Genomic DNA, 19171 nt, shown 5'->3' with positions numbered 1-19171 from the left:
CGCCTCCTCGGATAGTTCCCACTCTCCTGGGTCTAGCTGTTGTCAACTGAGAAAATCTGCCTGGACATTGTCTACTCCAGCTATATAAGACGCTGCTAGATGCTGCAGATTGCGTTCCGCCCACGCCATCAGCTAGTCGGCTTCTGCAGCCACCAGTCGACTTCGCGTTCCGCCCTGACGGTTGATGTACGCTACCGTGGTGGCATTGTCAGAGGATCCTCACCGACCGATTCCATACCAAAGGAAAGAAGCTGCGTAAAGCCAGATGAACCGCTCTGGTTTCCAAGCGATTTATGGACCATCTGGACTCTGGAAGTGACCACAGGCCCTGAGCAGAGTGTGATTGGCAAACCGCCCCCCAACCAGAGAGGCTGGCGTCTGTCGTCACGATCAACCACTGAGGGCTCTCCAAATCCATCCCTTGCTGTAAGTGCTCCGGGATTAGCCACCACTGTAGACTGCTTCGCGCCGGATCCAGAAGAGGCAACTGAAGATGAAAATCCTCGGATTTGGGGTCCTAACGGGAGAGCAACGCCCTCTGTAAAGGCCTCAAATGAGCAAACGCCCATGGGCCCATTTCCAGAGTAGAAGCCATAGAAACAAGAACCTGTAAATAATCCCAGGCGATGGGTAACGGGGTAGTCAGGAGTCGACGAACATGAGACATCAACTTGTCCATGAGCTTCACAGGTAGAAACACCTTGCCCACACTCGTATCGAACCAGGCACCCAGGAATTCCAAGACCTGTGAGGGAATCAGCTGGCTTTTGGGAAGGTTCATCACCCAGCCCAGAGACTGCAGCCGAAGCACCACCGAGTGAACCGCCTGCTCGCACTGGCTCCGCGTCTTCCCGCGTATGAGCCAGTCGTCCAGGTAAGGATGCACCAAAATCCCTTCTTTTCTCAGCGATGCCGCTACTACCACCATGACCTTGGTGAACACACAGGGTGCCGTTGCCAGACTGAATGGCAGCGCTTGAAACTGATAATGCTCCCCTAATATCATGAATCTGAGAAACCGCTGATTCTCCTGAATCCCTATGTGTAGATAAGCCTCTGTCAGATCCAAAGAGGCCAAAAACTCTCCTTTGTGGACTGCCGCAATGACTGATCTCAAGGTTTCCATGCGAAAACGCGGAACCCGCAGGGCTCTGTTGACCTGTTTCAAGTCCAGGATGGGACGGAAGGAGGAGTCCTTTTTGGGAACTACAAAGTAAATGGAATACCTGCCTATCCGATACTCCCCCGGTGGGACCGGGATGATCGCTCCCAGGGCCTTCAAACGATCCAAGGTTTGTAGCACCACTTGCCGTTTCATCCGCGACCCGCAAGGGGACACCATGAAGAGATCTCTTAGAGGGAAAGCAAAATCTAAAGCGTAACCGTGACTTATAATGTCTAAGACCCATTGATCCGACGTGATCTTGAGCCATTCCTCCTGAAAGAGAGAGAGACGGCCCCCGATCACCGGAACGGAGGAATGGGCCTGCGCACCTTCATTGAGCCACCTTGTTGAAGCCCTGGGAGGCACCATCTTGGGAAAGCAGTCTACCCCGAAAGGAACGGGCCCAAACCTGGGACCTAGACGGAGCTTGCCGAGACGGGAAGGGCAGCGCTCTAGCCGAACGAAAATGCCTCTGGCCTCGAAAACGCCCGAGAAAGGGCGAATAGACCTAGGCTTGTCCTCTGGCAACTTATACACCTTATTGTCTCCCAAGTCCTTGATAAGCTGTTCCAGGTTATCACCGAAGAGAAGCTTCCCCTTAAAGGGAAAGGAACCCAACTGAGACTTGAATGAGGAATCCACAGACTAATGGCGCAGCCACAGCAGCCTCCTTGCCGCCACCGCAGAGGACATTGCCTGAGAAGAAGTTCGCAGCAGATCGTATAGGGCATCCACAGTTTAGGAAACGGCCGCCTCCAGGCGGTCTGCCTGTTCGGCCTCATCCGGTGGCAACTCCTGAGCAATAAGGAGCTGCTGAACCCATTGAAGAGTGGCTCTCTGCATAAAACTACTGCAAACCGCCGCTCTCACCCCGAGGCTGGACACCTCAAATATCCTTTTAAGCAGTATTTCTAGCTTTCTGTCCTGAAGATCTTAAGGGCCGTGCCGCCTGTCACTGGAATAGTAGTGTGCTTGGCGACAGCCGAAACCATGGAATCCATTTTAGGAGTCTTAAGAAGTTCCAGATACTCGTCCGGGAGCGGATAGAGCTTTCCCATTGCTCTACTAATGCGAAGAGTAGCCTCCGGCACATCCCATTCGCAAGTCATGAGCTGTAAAAGGCTAGGATGGAACGGAAAGGCTCAAGGGAGAGCACGAAGAATGGACAGGACTGGATCCCCCGGGTGTTTGTCCGTCCTCGCCTGTGGGACCGGTAAATCCAGCTCCGCCAACACATGCGGGATGAGAGGATCCAACTCCTCCCTTCGGAACAAACGAAGCAGCCTCGGATCATCCCCCTCCGCCGGCGCTGCAGAATCCACATCGTCGCCCATGTGATCTCCCAGATCTGGATTGGGGTCTAGAGGTGCGGGGTCAATTGAACAATCCACCATTGAAGGAAATTCTATGGCCGGCCGCAGCGATGTAAGCGCTGGAGGATCAGGCCTGGGCCTTTTGGACAGCTGCAGCAACTGAAAATCATCAGCCTCTGCCTTTAAATAAGCTTTGTGTAATAGCAGCACAAACTGCGAAGAAAACGGGTGCTGTCTCCTTAAGGCCCCCTCCTTTGGGGCCTAGAGAGGAGGAGAAGGCAGCAGAGGTTGGGAAACGTCATGGGGGGGCGGGACCGGGCTTAAACGCGGTAGGGGAGGGAAGTTCCCTCCTCCAGAGCTCTGTTCTTCCACTGTAGGGGAAACATTCAAGATGGCTGCCGTTCCTGCGCTCCGCGGGAACGGGACCAACTGACTAGATCCATCTAATGCCCGGGCATTTGCTCCCCACGACCGCGGGGTCAATCTGCTGCCTGGAAGAGGCAGTTGTGAGGTCCCCTAGCCCCCCGGTAAGCACCGGGAACACAGGCTGTCGCGGGAGAGTCGTGCTGCCAACTCTCCACACGCGGAGCACTGAACTCCCCGCGGCATGGCTGACAGTCCTGAGCCCTACAAATTACAAACAAAGCAGCCAGGTGAAATTTCACCCCTTCTGGAGGCCCAGGGACGTGCAGGCTATGATCAAATATATTTAATCTTTTTTTTTTTTTTCAAACGAGCAGGGGAAAGAAATGTCCCTACTTGCAGAGGAATGAAGCGTCTCTGCTGCAAAGGGATGGAGACTTCTCTGCCTCGTAGGGGAAAGAGACCGGCCCACCGGAAAATCTCCCATACCCACTGGGCTGCCACTGGCTCTCCAGGTAAGTGAGCTGGAAGCCTTACAGCTCAGCTAAGCCTGCTGTTTCAAAATATGTCTAGAGAAACTAAATAAGCAAAACAATCCAAACTCCTTTTTAATTTTTTTTTTTTTTTTTTTTTTAAATATACTCACTAAATTGTTGTCCTAATCATTGGCCAAAAGTTAAAACAAAGATTTAACCACAAAAGAAATAAACTGAATAAGACCAGGACCGCAGGGTATGCTGTCTTCCACCTGCTGGAGTCAGAGAAATACTGAGGGACCACAGGTGGCACACTGGCTTATCAGGGGGGTGCGCCTTTTCAGTTTGTTCTCTGACTCCACATGATGGACGGGAGGCATAACCCAGCTGTCTGGACTGATCCGGGTACGTACAGGGAATGAGCATTACAGGATATTGTAGAGTTTCAAAACCTCTATACACAGTAGATAAGCTGTCATTGGTTGAGAATTGGTCATGCTAGGATTAAAGCTAATTCCATACCCCAAGGAGTTAAGAGCAAGCAACAGATTTAATGCCAGACAAAACAAAAGTGAATCTCTGAAATATTCCTCACTAGATCTTAATGTTAGGAATGATGTATTGATCATCTTTATAATTCAGGTAAAGTGCAGTCTGTCACATTTTCATGGTGACTATAATATTTTCCATCTATATAGGGTTCAAGACAATTTACTGTCCATGAATGTAGGATGCCATCAAAGGCTCTCTTATAGTTTATCCATGCTATACTGAGGCTTTGACTATTTCTACACCTGATCATAATGGCTTTGGTTCAGCATCAACTGGTCTTTGGTTCCATATACTCCTCTTTTGTTACCTTTCTGCTCTGCTGCCAAGATTTAATTGGAATCAATATTCTATCTGCACTGACTGCAATGAACAATTTATAGATTTTAGGCAAGCAAGTTATTGGTCGATAACTTTTGGGGGCATTATTTGGCTCTCCCTTTGGAAGTTTCCTTCTATTATTAGCCAATGTAGAGTAAATTCTAGCTGTCTAATAATTTGGTTCTTGCAGTAAGCCAGTTCTTGGTGGAGAGGTCAAATATTTGAGCCAAAAGTTTGGTAATCTGTTAGGGTTAGGGCACTTCCAATTTGAGGCTCTTTTTAACCTGGCTTCCAACCTCAATTGTTGTAACTTCAGGCCATTCCATAGTTTTGATGTTTATCATTTCTATATTCCCCTGTATGCTGGGCAACCATTTTTTTCTCTGTTATGCTCTACAGGAGCTTCATACAAATTTCTTCAAAGCTATTCTGTTCCTTTTTTAGTTGGAGGTGTTTTAATATGCTCTTCTCAAATTCCCTGTAGAATTGCTTTAATATGCTCTTCTCAAATTCCCTGTAGAATTGCTTTCGATTCACTCTAAATGTTTTATTTTGGTGCCTCTGTCTGGGGTTCTATTCATATCTTAGCAGCTTTTGTGCTTTTGTTATTTTCTATTTATTTTTGAAGGGTTTTAATTTAAGATCTTCTTTTGTTAGGCAGCATATCTTAGCTTTATGTTGTGGATTTTTGTTATTAATATTTTTTCTTATATTGGACATGTTAATGTAATTTTATTCCTATTTAATGCTTTTATTTTTTGAGTTGCTTTTATTTTGTTAACAGTGGAGATAAACATGTTTTCTGCATAACGGTATAAAAAAGCTGTATAAATAAAAATAAATAATTGTGTCAGAGTGACATCTCTTCTACACATTTTTTTTCCAAAGAGGAGTTATCTTTCTCCTCTTCTTTTGACCTTGTGTACTTTTTGGTAAGATTCTCTCAGTAATAATTTTCACTGCACAATAGTGTATATGATATATGTCCATGTTATCAATATATGTATGGCTCCTTAATATGAATTATGGCCTTGTTCACATCAATTATGCTTTTAATTTTGAGTGTCATATTTACCCTTTCCAAGATCTCAGCATACCAAGCCATATAAACCTAGAGCTCAACCACCAATTTTTCAATCTCCTGATACTTTTCCTCTTCATTCTGCTTCCTGGCATATCTTACTCTCCTGTGATGCATCCCTTTTACGGATATCTCATCAGTTGTCTCTTCCACGTCTTCTGGCTGCTTGGGTATCTTTGTTCTGATGGTCCTTTACTACTTGGGTGCCTCATTCCTTTTCTTCTTCTTCCTAGCCTGTTTTGCATTGTTCTCATCCTCCAGCATTGCACCCTTTCCCTTTGCTTAAATGTTAATACTTGCTACTTCTAGTTCTTCTAGATGTTTTGGCAAATTTGTTTTGGTAGTCCTTGAATGTTCAGACATTTTTGTCCTGGTGGTCTTTAGCTTCTCCAGTACCTTTACTGTAGTGTTATTTTATTACTCAGACAACTCTCACCTGAGGTTTCTTTTGGTATTATCTTCTCCAGCAATCTCTCTTTCAGCATCATTCTTCAACTATTGTAGGATGTCATCACTTAAATACTTATGTTCTATGATAAAATTGGTTGTTGAGACTATCTCATGAAGTATAATAAAATTGGTTAATTTGTCCCTGGATAATGGAGCATTGCCATCGGATTTAAAATGTGCATCTATAAAACTTGTTAAAATCTTAAGTTGATCCGACAATTCTGAATAATTATATAGACCAATTTCTACCTTACCTTTTTAGCAAAAATAATAGAAAAAACAGTATACATACAACTGATAGAATACACTGATAATAATATCCTTTTATCCAAGTCAATCTGGATTCAGAAGGAACTATAACACAGAATCGCTTTTACTTTCTCTCTCCAACACAGTTTTGAGAGGATTTGATGCAGTTTGCTCATATCTGGTTGTTTGATTGGACATCTGCAGCCTTTGATACCGTAGATCACATCATATTAATTAATAGACGGATGGAAATAGGAATTACTGATAAGGTGCTAGAATAGTTCATCTCCTTCTTAAAAGACCATTCCTTTGGAGTCAAAATAGATGATACTTTATCTGACCAAAAAATGATAACGACTGGTGTTCCATAGGGTTCATCCCTGAAACCCATTTTATTCAATCTGTACTTATTACCACTGTGTAAATTATAACCTGGGCAGCTGCAACCATCTGTCACCAGTGGAAGGAGGGGAAGAGACAGCAGCACACATGGAGACGGAGTACCATAGAGCCTAGATGTGGAGTAAATTGGCCGCAGTTTTATCACAACAATAGCAATACACAACCACAACTATGTACCTGAGCCATAACAAAGATAACCTGTCAGAGCACTCCCTTTCGGTGCAGGCAGCATGCCACCACCGGCCCGGGGCCTGCCACAACCAAGCAAGGCCCTGCCTTCCAGGAGCTAACAATTTCCAGAGCGTTCTCAGAGAAGCACAGTTCTGATGTATTCCACACATTAAGAAAGGTGGAAGGAAGGCAAAACGATTACCGGCATGATTAAAAGGGGAGGTAAAAGAAGCAATTTTAGGCAAAAGATCTTCATTCAAAAATTGGAAGAAGGATCCAACAGAAGAAAATAGGATAATGCATAAGCGTTGGCAAGTTAAATGTAAGACATTGATAAGACAGGCTAATAGAGAATTTGAAAAGAAGTTGGCCGAAGAGGAGAAACTCACAAATATATCTGAAGCAGAAAGGCTGTGAGGGAGTCAGTTGGACCGTTAGATGATCGATGGGTTAAAGGGGCACTTAGAGAAGATAAGGCCATCGCGGAAAGATTAAATGATTTCTTTGCTTCGGTGTTTACTGAGAGGATGTTGGGGAGATACCCGTACCGGAGAAGGTTTTCATGGGTAATGATTTAGATGGACTTAACCAAATCACGGTGAACCTAGAAGATGTGGAAGGCCTGATTGACAAACTGAAAACTAGTAAATCACCTGGACCGGATGGTATACACCCCAGGGTTCTGAAGGAACTCAAAAATGAAATTTCAGATCTATTACTAAAAATTTGTAACCTATCATTAAAATCATCCAATATTTATAAAGGGCTCCAGGGGCAATCTGGGAAACTACAGACCAGTTAGCCTGACTTCAGTGCCAGGAAAAATAGTGGAAAGTGTTCTAAATATCAAAATCACAGAACATATAGAAAGACATGGTTTAATGGAACAAAGTTAGCATGGCTTTACCCAAGGCAAGTCTTGCCTCACAAAATCTGCTTCACTTTTCTGAAGGAGTTAATAAACATGTGGATAAAGGTGAACCAGTAGATGTAGTGTATTTGGATTTTCAGAAGGCATTTGGCAAAGTTCCTCATGAGAAGCTTCTAGGAAAAATAAAAAGTCATGGGATAGGTGGCGATGTCCTTTCATGGATTACAAACTGGCTAAAAGACAGGAAACAGAAAGTAGGATTAAATGGACAATTTTCTCAGTGGAAGGGAGTGGGCAGTGGAGTGCCTCAGGGATCTGTACTGGGACCAGTACTTTTCAATATATTTTATAAATGATCTAGAAAGAAATACGAGTGAGGTAATCAAATTTGCAGACGGTACAAAATTGTTCAGAGTAGTTAAATCACAAGCAGATTGTGATAAATTACAGGAAGACCTCGTGACACTAGAAAATTGGGCAACCAAATGGCAGATGTGGATAAGTGCAAGGTGATGCATATAGGGAAAAAAAACCCATGCTATAGTTACACAATGTTAGGTTCCATATTAGGAGCTACCACCCAAGAAAGATCTAGGCGTGTGGATAACACATTGAAATCATTGGTTCAGTGTGCTGCGGCAGTCAAAAAAACAAACAGAATGTTGGGAATTATTAGAAAGGGAATGGTGAATAAAACAGAAAATGTCATAATGCCTCTGTATTGTTCCATGGTGAGACCGCACTCTTTCTCTCACCCTTTCAGCTGGAATGTATATTTCTGTAGAATTTATCATCACGAAGTGTTTTGCAAAGCTGCCAGGATGAAAAGTTCTATATAACTACAAATTATTATAACAAGATTCAGCCATTTATGGTTATCGTCAGCAATCTAACCCACTTATACTAAGGTTGATTCCTATATCCAGTCTGTACAGGATCCATGTCTGTATTGCCATACTTGATCCCTATAAAATGACACATTTCCAAAATGTTAAATTGTACAATGCTTGGAATCCTGTATGGAAGAAAAGCATTATTCTGATTCATGTTATTAGTTTAAAATAATCCCAAGGTTATTACAATTCAGAGCTATACTTATATATACACATTTAAAAAAACAGCACAATTTTGCTTCTATTGGCATCAATGATGCAGGCTTTTTAGGGTCCCCTGAATAGATTTCAGTAATATTCCAGAATAGTAAGTCAATTTTGCCATCAACATCCAGCATATTAACCCATATTTGGGGGGGGGGGGCATTGGGGACATTGCTAATTGTTACATGACTCCATTCTGAAGTCATTTATAAGTTTCACGCAAAGAATTTGTCACAACTGAGGGTCCAGCTAGGGCTGGGGAACTCCCACAGGGGCAGCTCAGGACTTCAAGGTAAGGCAGAGCAGATCTTAGCATGGACTAGCCCCCACCGGTTGAGCCCTTGGATTCTGGCGGCCAGCAGGACTTAGGCTGAGGCTGGAATCAAGGTGCAAGCTGGAACATGGAGACAGACTAGAGACAAGAACTGGATACTGAGGCATGGCAGGACTGGAGACAAGGGATGGACACACATGGAACCAGAGTGTAACAGAGCAAGGCACTGGCAATACAGGGAGCACATATCAGGGACAGGGCTAGGCAGGGTAGGACCATACCAAAGACAGGACAAGACAGAACAGAACAAAACACAGAGGCCTGAAGGCAGCAATTCAGAAGGCCCACAGGCCACTAAGCTTAAGACCCAAAGACCTGGAAGGGAAATACTAGGAGGCCCAGAGTTCACAGGCTAAGAAAGGCAGAGCTGGAAGGACCAGAGGCCATAGATCTGCACAAGGTAGAACAGGGCCATGCAGGGAGCTGATTAGACTCGATGACAAGGTATCAGGTATAGCAAGAGGCGGGTTAAATAGTGCAAACCCTATTGACTCATGAGCCCATGGAGACTATGACAGGAGCAAGAACAGATGTACATGGGGACCGTCTAGTAGCAGGAAAGCTGCATAGCAGGCTGGATCATAACAGAAATGCTGAAACACTTACCTCCTGCTCCTCAAAAATAGGCTGGTATTTCTCAAGTGACAATTTCTTAAGGATGCCAGACAACTCATCTTCAATAAAGAAATAGATACCACAAGTCAATCTCTATAATTACACCAGTAAATAAATGTTTAAATAAACTGAGAAATCAAATGATATCCAGGTATCTGATGCAAGAAGTTAGTGACCTAGAGATAAAAGATGGGACTGATCATTAGGATTCTTCACAGGATCAATCCCCAGACTGGCATGGAGGATACAAAATGAACCCAAACAAGGCCTTTTACTTTTCTTCAAGCCAGTCTATTCTTTTTATTTTTATTTTAACTAACATCAAGCTAAATAAATGGTTTCTTGAATATTATTGAAAATAGTGCCCATATTATATAGCATTAATCAAAATATAATACTAAAGCTAGAACCTCTGAAAGTCAACCAACAGCAAAACAATAGTTTCAGCTTGGCCTACAGATATTGTACATTGGCACCAGAACAGCTGTTAGTATAGAGCTGAGAGGCTTAGGAACTTTCATGGAAAAAGGCCATCCTCCTATTCCTCGCCTACTGAACTGCAGAATATAAGGAGTGTCATCTTCCATCAGATACTGTTCTTTAAAAGCATTTTATATTTTAATTATTTGATGTATTTGATTTATATTCTGCTCTTTGATACTTCAAAGTGAATTACATTCAGGTACTGTAGGTATTTCCCTATCCCCAGAGAATTTACATTCTAAGTTTTGTACCTTGGAAGACCAGCCGGACCCCGTGTCCGGCTGGACGGCGTAATGTGGGCGCAGGCCCACTTCAGAGGCGCGTGTGGTTGGGGAGTGGGGGGAGGTGGGAGAGGCGGGGGTGAAGCGACGTGGGGACGCGAGTAGGTCGGCGACTCGGAGTACGTGACGGGGGGGAAGGGGGGGGGGATAGCAGGCGCGTGTCATAGGATCGTGGAATTCAGGGATTGGCTATGGGAGCGGGGGGGGGGTAGGAGGGGTAAGCGTGGAGGAGTGGGATAGGCTGGGAGGGAAATTCAAACTGCTGGTTAAGCAATTGTGGTAACGCGGGCTTTAGTTGGTAGCTGGCGAGCGAGAGGGGGTCAGCAGGTTCACGCGATCTTAATTACCGTGGTTGTTCGTTTGGGATTGTTCGGGGATCGCAAGCAGTTCGTGCAGCTGAAAACAACAAGTTGCTCGTGTGCTGACTTCATTATGGATAGCCGGAGGCCAGATTGGGAGGAGGAGGAGCTCGACGGTGGCGTAGCGGCGTTCCTGGAGTCCGAGGAAGCCGCATGGGTGCCGGGGGAAGATGCAGCAGGTGATGGTGTGCTGATCCCAGAGTGGGTGAGCGACTTTGGCGTTGCTGAGAGGGGAGGAGCACAATCGATAGCTAGGGGGGCGGATAGAGGAGGCGTGGGAATTGAAAGGGAGGCACCGTTGCTGTTAATTGAGAGGTCTGCAGAGCGTGGTGTGGTTAGGGGGAGGGGTAGTAGAGCTGTGAGGCCCCGGGCTAAGGGGAAGACTGGAAAGGCAGCTTCAAAGAGCTGTGAGCCTATTATAGCTGCAGAAATGATTTCTGATGATGCGGAGCGCTTTGCTGGCCCTGAGGAAGGTGCATTTGGTGGGGGTGCGGGGCCTATAGGAGCTTTATCCAAAACTAGGTTTCGCGCTCGGGGGAGTAAGGGAGCAATTTTAGGGAGGTTAAGGGGAGAGCAGGGCAAGGGGGGCCCGTAGCGTGTTGGGGAGGGGCACGGCTGTGAGAGATGAGAGGGTGAGTGACACGTCATTGGTTCCTGAACGGGCAAGGGGGATGATGGGGGGGTTAAGCAGGCACTGCGTGGAGCAAAGAGGAAATCGTAGATTGAGTGGGGGTTCTCGCCGGCGTGTTAATGGAGGGGGGGGAATCGGGAGGGGAAGAGGTGACCTTGGAAGGGAGAGGTCTGTGAGCGGGGGATTTGGGAGCACTTTGGGGGAGTTTGGGGGGTTGGGGGTGGAGAGAAATTGGGATATTGCGCCGGCTCCTGTTCCGTCTCCTGCTCCTGCTGTCTTTCCACAGGGGAATTGGGCAGAGGATGATGGTGAAATACCGGGTCCATCTCAATGGGAGGCTTGGCGTAATGACGCGCCAGTGACGGCAGACAGGGGTCAGCGAGAGCAGTTATACATGGATGATGTGCTGCCAGTGGAGCCTGAGCAGTCTGGTGAGTTTCTTATTTTCCCTAGACAGGACAGAGGTGGCGTTGCATGGGCAAGGGGGGCAGAAGAGAGGGAGGAGAGGAAGCAGGATGGCAGGGACGCAGGCGGCAGCGAGGTGTTGCCAAGTGCTAAGGCGGGGGGGTGGATAGGAAACGGGGGTCTTCAAAGTCTGGGAAGGCTAAGAAAAAGAGAAGGAGGGGGCGCTCTAGTTCATCGGATTCGTCCTCGTCGTCGTCGTCCTCTTCGTCATCCTCTGATACCTCTTCGGATTCGGGAGCAGCGGTTCAGGGGGGAGTAGTCGGGGGGGCCACAGTCCGTGGTGCCCCGGCTTTGGTGGCTTTTACGGAGCTGTGGGAGGAGGTTCCGCGTTCCATTCGCAGGCGAATTAGGCGTAGGCAGTTCATTGATATTTTCCAGTTACTGGAGGGCAGGCGTGGTAAGCGTAAGGATAAAAAGAAGAGGGATAAGAGAGATCGATTCGTAGGGGTGCCGATCAAGGTTGCCCGAAATATTCATAATTGGACAAGGGCTTTTCTGCGGCTAGCAAGTGTAGTGGGGAAGAAGGATCCTTCACAGTATGGAGCGCTGTTATCTTATGCAGATGCAATACTAGTGGCCAGTAAGACTTACGAAGGTTGGTCCTGGCTTAATTATGATGAGCGATTCCGGGATCGCATGGAAGAAAATAAGTTTATATCTTGGGGTACTCAGGATGTTGGACTCTGGCTAATGCAGATGGCCGCAAAATCGTCCTCAGGTAGTATGGGGCAGGGGTTAGTGGCAGGGACTGGGCCTGGGCGGTCCTTTCGGAGGGATGTGCCCGGCAGTAGTGCAGGAAAAGGGGGCGCGGGACGCAGCGATGTGTGTTGGAGATTTAATCGCTCCACGTGTATTTTCCCGGACTGTAAGTTCCGGCACGCTTGTTCCGGGTGTGGAGCGGGTCACCCAGTGTCCAAGTGTTCTAAGCGTCAAGGGGACGGACCGGCCACAGCACAGCCTGCAAAAGGCGCGAGTAGACCGGGTCTTTGAGCGAGCACCGACACCTATTAGAATAACCGCGATGTTGCCATGGTTACGGCTGTACCCGCGTACAGAGGTGGCGGGGTTGTTAGATCAGGGTTTTCGTTATGGTTTTAAAATACCGTTTCAAGGAAAGGGGGAAGTTGGGGGTGGGGTCAATTGCCCGTCGGTTCGGCGTATGATAGCGGTGGTAAAAGAAAAATTGCTGGGGGAAATTGGGCTAGGCCGTATTGCAGGTCCCTTTAATGTGACTCCGTTCCGTGATTTGGTCCTATCGCCTTTAGCTGTGATTCCAAAAAAGGATCCGGGCAAGTTCAGATTAATTCATAATTTGTCTTTCCCCGAAGGGAGGTCTGTGAATGATGGTATCCCGAGGGAATTATGCACGGTGCGATACGCATCTTTTGACTCTGCAGTGCGAATAGTTCGGCAGTGTGGGCCAGGGGCTTTGATGGCGAAGGCGGACATAGAAGCGGCATTTCGTTTGTTGCCGGTTCATCCGGATAGTTTTCACCTGTTAGGGTTCCGCTTTCAGCAGCAGTTTTACTTTGATAAGTGTATGCCTATGGGTTGTTCTATAGCGGTCCGGAGCCTATAAGAGTTATGTTCGCCCAGATGCTGGGCATGATTGATCTCTGCTAACTCTAGTTTCTTTGCAGGTGCTGCGTCTGAGACCATGATGGTGTGGATTATTGGTCATTCGTTTACTTATTGGGGTCACAGACATGCCTGCGGCCGTCCTTACGGCCCTCACTTGGACTTACAACGGAGGGGGGTTCGGGTTATCTGGCTTGGCCGGAGCGATTGGGTGGTCGGCATATTAAGTATGACTGGTCATGGGGTAAGGTAACAGGTTTGTTCCGAGATGATGGGGTTCACCTGTCCTTTCTAGGATTAGACTTGTTCCTGAATTCCATTCAGGAGGTCTTAGAGGAGTTATTTCCTCTATAAAGCGAGGCCGCATCTTTGGGGGTCACAGGGCATGTTATGCCTGTGCCTGTGGCGGTTGGTCCGAGCCATAACTGTTCAATTATATTGGTTAAGTTATTTGGATTTTGGTAAAGCCGACAGTGGTTGACAACTGAGGGCTGTTGTCAGGGTTTGGCTCCTTGCCGGATGAGGCGGGGGCTGCTTGGCCAGACTCCTTGCAAGTTGGAGGCGGGAGTCCACCCGGGTTGGCTCCTTGCAGGAGAGTGTGGCGGGAGTCGGAACCTGGCGTGTGGGGGCCAAAGAGCGAACAGAGAGGCTGGTTAGGCTATCCTGCCGGAAGGTGGCGGATAGTCTGGTGGGGGGTGGGCAATACCAAAGTCCTAGTTGTTTGTGTTAATGATATGATATAAGCTCGGACCACTGGATGATTAAAGCTGCGGCCTTGTTTTACCCACAATGAAATGTGTCTGTGATTATTTGATTGTAAGGGGGTGGTTGCGAGCGAGTGAGGTCCTGCATGCCCACATTAAAGGCAACGGTGAGTAAAAAAAAAAAAAAAAAAAAAAAAAAGACTTAAGCAAGGTCACAAGGAGTGGCAACGGGATTTGAATATGGTTGGGTTAGAGCCTGCTGCTCTAACCCAACTAAGCTACTCTTTTAGCATAGAGTTAGTCCCTGAGAAAAATACTATAGGTCCAACTCTTGCCAAAACTATAGGTCCACCATCAAACCCCTACAAATCCTACAGAACGCCATGGCGAGAATTTTAACTAACACCCGAAAAAGAGACCACATCACCCCCATACTTAAGGACCTCCACTGGTTACCCATCACCTTCCGTATACAGTATAAAACCCTCACCATCCTGCACAATCTGCTCTACAGAACCAACCCCTGGCTCAAGGACTCGCCTCACTTCCGCATAACCAACCGTCCAACCAGATCCTCCCTCGCAGGTACCCTACAGACCCCCTCCCTCAAAATTGCTCACCTCACCTCCACGAGAGAAAGGGCCTTTACCATAGCGGGCCCTACACTCTGGAACTCCCTTCCCACCTTTCTCCGCCTTGAACCCTGCCTGGCCACCTTCAAAAAAGGTATAAAAACTTGGCTTTTCAGAAAGGCCTATCCTGAAACCAACCAAACCTAGATGCACCCCTAGTACCCCTCTCCTTGTCTACTCCCCCCCTCCCCCCTTATCCTAAGGCAATATCTCATTGCCATCCCCCCTCCGCCCCTCCCTTTATCGTACTGCAATTTACAAAATTATACAGTTAAACTGAGGTAAACAATCTTACTTTAGTTGCAACCACTGTAAATAGATCCTTCTGTAAATAAGTTCCTGCTATTTTAACAGTTGTTCTTTTATTCTCCATTCCATGCTACCTATCTTTTCCCTCCTCTCCTGTCTCCCTCACCCCTCACCTCTTTCTCGCCTGCTCCCACCCCCCTTCCCCTGTTCATTGTAATTTCCTCCTTTTGAGTTACTTGTAAACCGGCGTGATGTGCCATACGAACGTCGGTATATTAAAAAGTTGTTAAATAAATAAATAAATAAATATAGTATACTGCATAATGGAGGTGACCATTCAATATTGATGCAGTGTACAATGATTGCCAATCCAAAATTACATATTTCAGATGAAGTGAAAGTCTGAATAAAGCAGACTTTCAGTATATACACTTGTGCTCATAGGTTTACATACCCCTGGCAGAATTTGTAAAGTATGTAGCATTTTAAGAAAACACGAGTGATTAGACAAAATACCATGGCTATTATTTTTATTGTGTTTCAAATTAAACTATTATGCATCACAGAACAGCACAATCATTAAACAAACCATAGCAATAAGGGAAATAAAATATTCCTGTTCAAAAATTTGCATACCCTTGAATGTTGACACTCACAGGTTGAGATGGCAATGAAGGGTAGGTATCCACACCTGTGCCTTGTTTGATTGTATTTAGTGTCTGTGTCAATAAGTTTCTTAGCTCTAGAGAAAATCTTGTGCATTTCATCCAGGGCTGCATTGAATTTGTGGTTACTGTAGTAAGGGGAAAGCAAAAGAACTGTCAAAGGATGTGCAAGCTAAAGTAGTTCAACTTTATAAATCAGGAAAAGGATATAAAAAGATATCCAAAGATTTGAAAATGTCAATCAGTACCATTCAAACTCTGTTATAAAAGTGGAGAATTATCAGTTCTGTTAGGTCAGGTAGACCATGTAAGAAACTGCCAGGAAAATTTATCAGGATGCAAAGAAAAATCCACAAGCACTTTCTACTGAAATACAGGCTTCCCTGAAACAAACTGATGTGGGTATTTCAGCATGCACAATAAGGAGATACTTGAACAAAAATGGGCTGCATGGTAGAGTTGCTAGAAAAAAAGCTATTGCTGCACCAATGCCACAAAACAATCGGCTTACAATATGCCAAAAAGCACCTAGAGAAGCCTCAAAACTTCTGGAACAAAATAATTTAGAGTGATGAAACCAAAATTGATCTTTATGTTCACAACCATAAATGCTATGAATAGAAGCACACCATCTCTACCGTCACCCATGGAGGTGGATCTCTGATGTTTTGGGGAGGTGTGAGCTACAGCAGCACAGGGAATTTAGTCAAAATTGATGGCAGGATGAATGCAGCATATTATCAGAAAATATTGGAGGAGAATCTGTGCATGGGGCATCCTTGGACTTGCCAACATGACAATGATCCGAAACCTACGGCCAAGTTGACCCTTCAGTGACTGCAGCAGAAAAACGTGAAGGTTCTAGAGTGGCCATCAGTGTCTACTGGGGAGAACTCAAACATGCAATTCATGTTAGACATCAGAATCTGGAGGTTTTTTCCTAAGAGGAATGGGCAGCTTTATCATGAGAAAATAAAGGGTCTCATTCAAAACTATCACAGACTACAAGCCTTCATTGATGCAAAAGGGGGCAAAACACGATATTATGAACTAAGGGTATGCAAACTTTTGAACAGGACTATTTTATTATTTCCCTTATTGCTATGGTTTCTTTAATGATTGTGCTGTTCTGTGATGTACAATAGTTTAATTTTAAACACATTAAAAACAACATGTTTTGTCTGATCACTCATATCTTACAAATTCTGCCACGGTTTGTAAACTTAAGAGCACAACTGTACAGCACACAAATATCTCCAAACAATAATGAAGTGAAACTCTGTGTTAATGGTGGAATGCACCTTCCTCTGCTTCAAAGCCAGCTAAGTTGATTACTTATGTGTTCGCCAAATGCAGGTCACAAGTCACACAGGTAAGTGTGACTTGCAATATATTATATGAATGTTTTAAGATTTTATATTTATTTTATGTTGTAAATCACTCTGGCCAGTATTGCTGATTGCGCATAATATACAAGTCTGGAAAAGTGACCTCATCTGACAGCACTGACAACTCTTTACTAGAGCTTTCCAATAAAAACACCTCTGAACATGTGCGGCAGCTCCCACATTTCCATGATATGATTAAGTTATGCAATTAAGCTAATGAGCTCAAATCCAGAAAACTTGGAGGAAAAACATAACTATCATCATACTGGGTCAAACCAAGGGTCCAAAGAGCACTTTACCCTATTTCCAACAGTGGCCAATCCAGGTCAGAAGTATCTGGCAAGATCCTAAATAGTGCATAGATCCCATATTGCCAACACCTAGGGATAAGTAGTAGACATCCCCAAGTCTATTGATTCATAACTGTTAATGGACTTTCCCTCCAAGAATTAGTCCAAACCTTCTTTAAACCAGGTTATGCTAAATGCCTTTACTACATCCTCCAGTAAAGAGTTCTATAGTTTAATTGCACATTGAGTGAAAAAATTATTTTCTCTGATTTGTTTTAAATGTGCTATTTACTAACTCATGGAGTGTCCCTGTAAAGCTGTGGGAGTAGCCAAAGATTGGGGGAATGCACTGGAGGACAGAGGAGTCTAGACTCTGGCCATTCTTCTGCAACTTTTATTATTTACAAAAAAATGAAACAAGCATAAAAGAACTTATCTCAGCAATCTTTACAGAAAAGTCACAGCAATCAAATTGGCAATTCTAGTGCTTTTTTCTAATCTCTGGGGCTCCCCTGGGACTATATGGGCCTAATTTCTTATTTCCCTACTAAGGGAAACACCCTGGGACCAGGATTCCTTCTGAGCTGTGCCTTACGATTGAGTCAGGTAACTGGAAGCCAGTCCTTTAAGGCATTCTGGGTCCGGCGAGCGCGCGGTTGAATGCACATTTTTTGAGCACAGAGGGAACGCATATGCAACATCTGGTTTTACGGGTCTATAACACACCTGGAAAATCTGCACATAGGGAATAGCGCCAATGGGATGAAAATCTTATTTAAATGCGTCAATTAGGTATTAGTACCCGATACAGTAATGCACACTGAAATTTTGTGCGTCTTTAGCGAGTTTTTTTGCGTTTGAAATTTTGCGCCTGCTTTACACTGGCATTATTGTGCTGATAGCTGGCGGTTCCTGAGGGTTTCTGTTTTTCTAATGGATACTATTTTCTTGTCATGTTGACCTTTTTCTTGCATCTGCGAGGAAGAATTAGGGCAACTACACAGGCAATAGCAAATAACCCTGCCAACAACAGAAGACCGGAGGATCATGCAGACTGCATGGAGCAGGCAGAGGTTAGGAAATGACTCTTTCCTTTTAAATTTCCATTGAAATCTGTCAAAGTCATGTCCAATTTTTGGGCTATTAGGATACCCTGGCATTGGACGTCAGTGACAGACTTTTACAGTTGAATATTCATTAATTTTGCGTCTTTAAATAACCCTACAGTTCTTTAGTTCCGGGTCTGTTTGCAACATATTCTTTTGTAACTCAGCAGCCACACAGCTGTTATAAGCTGAGGATGTGGTTGGTCTTTAGAAAACACCTGGGTCTGGCCCAGTATGGCATGTCTTATGTTCCTTAGATATTATGTATCCAGATGCAGCCCTTTAGTTCTGGGTCTGTTTGCAACTGTTCTTTTGTAAAAGCTGAGGATGTGGTTGGTCTGTTACAAAAACACCTGATGGACCCTTGCTGTGACACAATATGTCTTATGTTCCTTATTGTTGAGATTACTTACCTGATAATCTCATTTTCCTTAGTGTAGACAGATGGACTCAGAACAAGTGGGTATAGTGTGCTCGTGCTAGCAGTTGGAGACGGATCTGACGTCAGCACGGGTACATATACCCCTACAGGAAGTGAGACAATTCAGTAATCTTCCTTGCAAAAGCTGTTATGGATATATGTGTACTGACGATCAATGAAATAGTGAAACAGGATTCCCCTGACCGATTGATAGGAGCTGGAGACCGCCAGCATTCCCAACCGGAAGGCGTCGACACCTGGCAAAGGGGACGCTCTTATGTAAGAAAATGACATGGCTTACCTTGAATCGGTGAAACCCATGTATACCGGCAGCCGGGCAGGATGCTGAGCCAATCTGTCTACACTAAGGAAAACGAGATTATCAGGTAAGTAATCTCAACATTTCCTAGCGTGTAGCCAGATGGACTCAGAACAAGTGGGATGTACAAAAGCTACTCCCGA

General features: G+C 45.2%; 1 protein-coding gene across 1 annotated transcript in view; it reads right to left on the bottom strand.

Annotated features, from left to right (window-relative positions):
* The window catches only part of ANKS6 (ankyrin repeat and sterile alpha motif domain containing 6), a 705076-nt gene that overhangs the window by 136107 nt on the left and 549798 nt on the right, over positions 1 to 19171 (bottom strand). Inside the window, 1 exon segment of the mRNA XM_029589918.1 lies at positions 9449 to 9516. Within this exon segment, the coding sequence (XP_029445778.1) occupies positions 9449 to 9516 (68 nt within the window).

This window comes from Rhinatrema bivittatum, chromosome 2, assembly GCF_901001135.1.
Source record: "Rhinatrema bivittatum chromosome 2, aRhiBiv1.1, whole genome shotgun sequence".
In the NCBI taxonomy this organism is placed as follows: domain Eukaryota; kingdom Metazoa; phylum Chordata; class Amphibia; order Gymnophiona; family Rhinatrematidae; genus Rhinatrema; species Rhinatrema bivittatum.
Note: the sequence above shows the minus strand (reverse complement) of the source record. Positions and strands in the feature narration are given on the sequence as shown.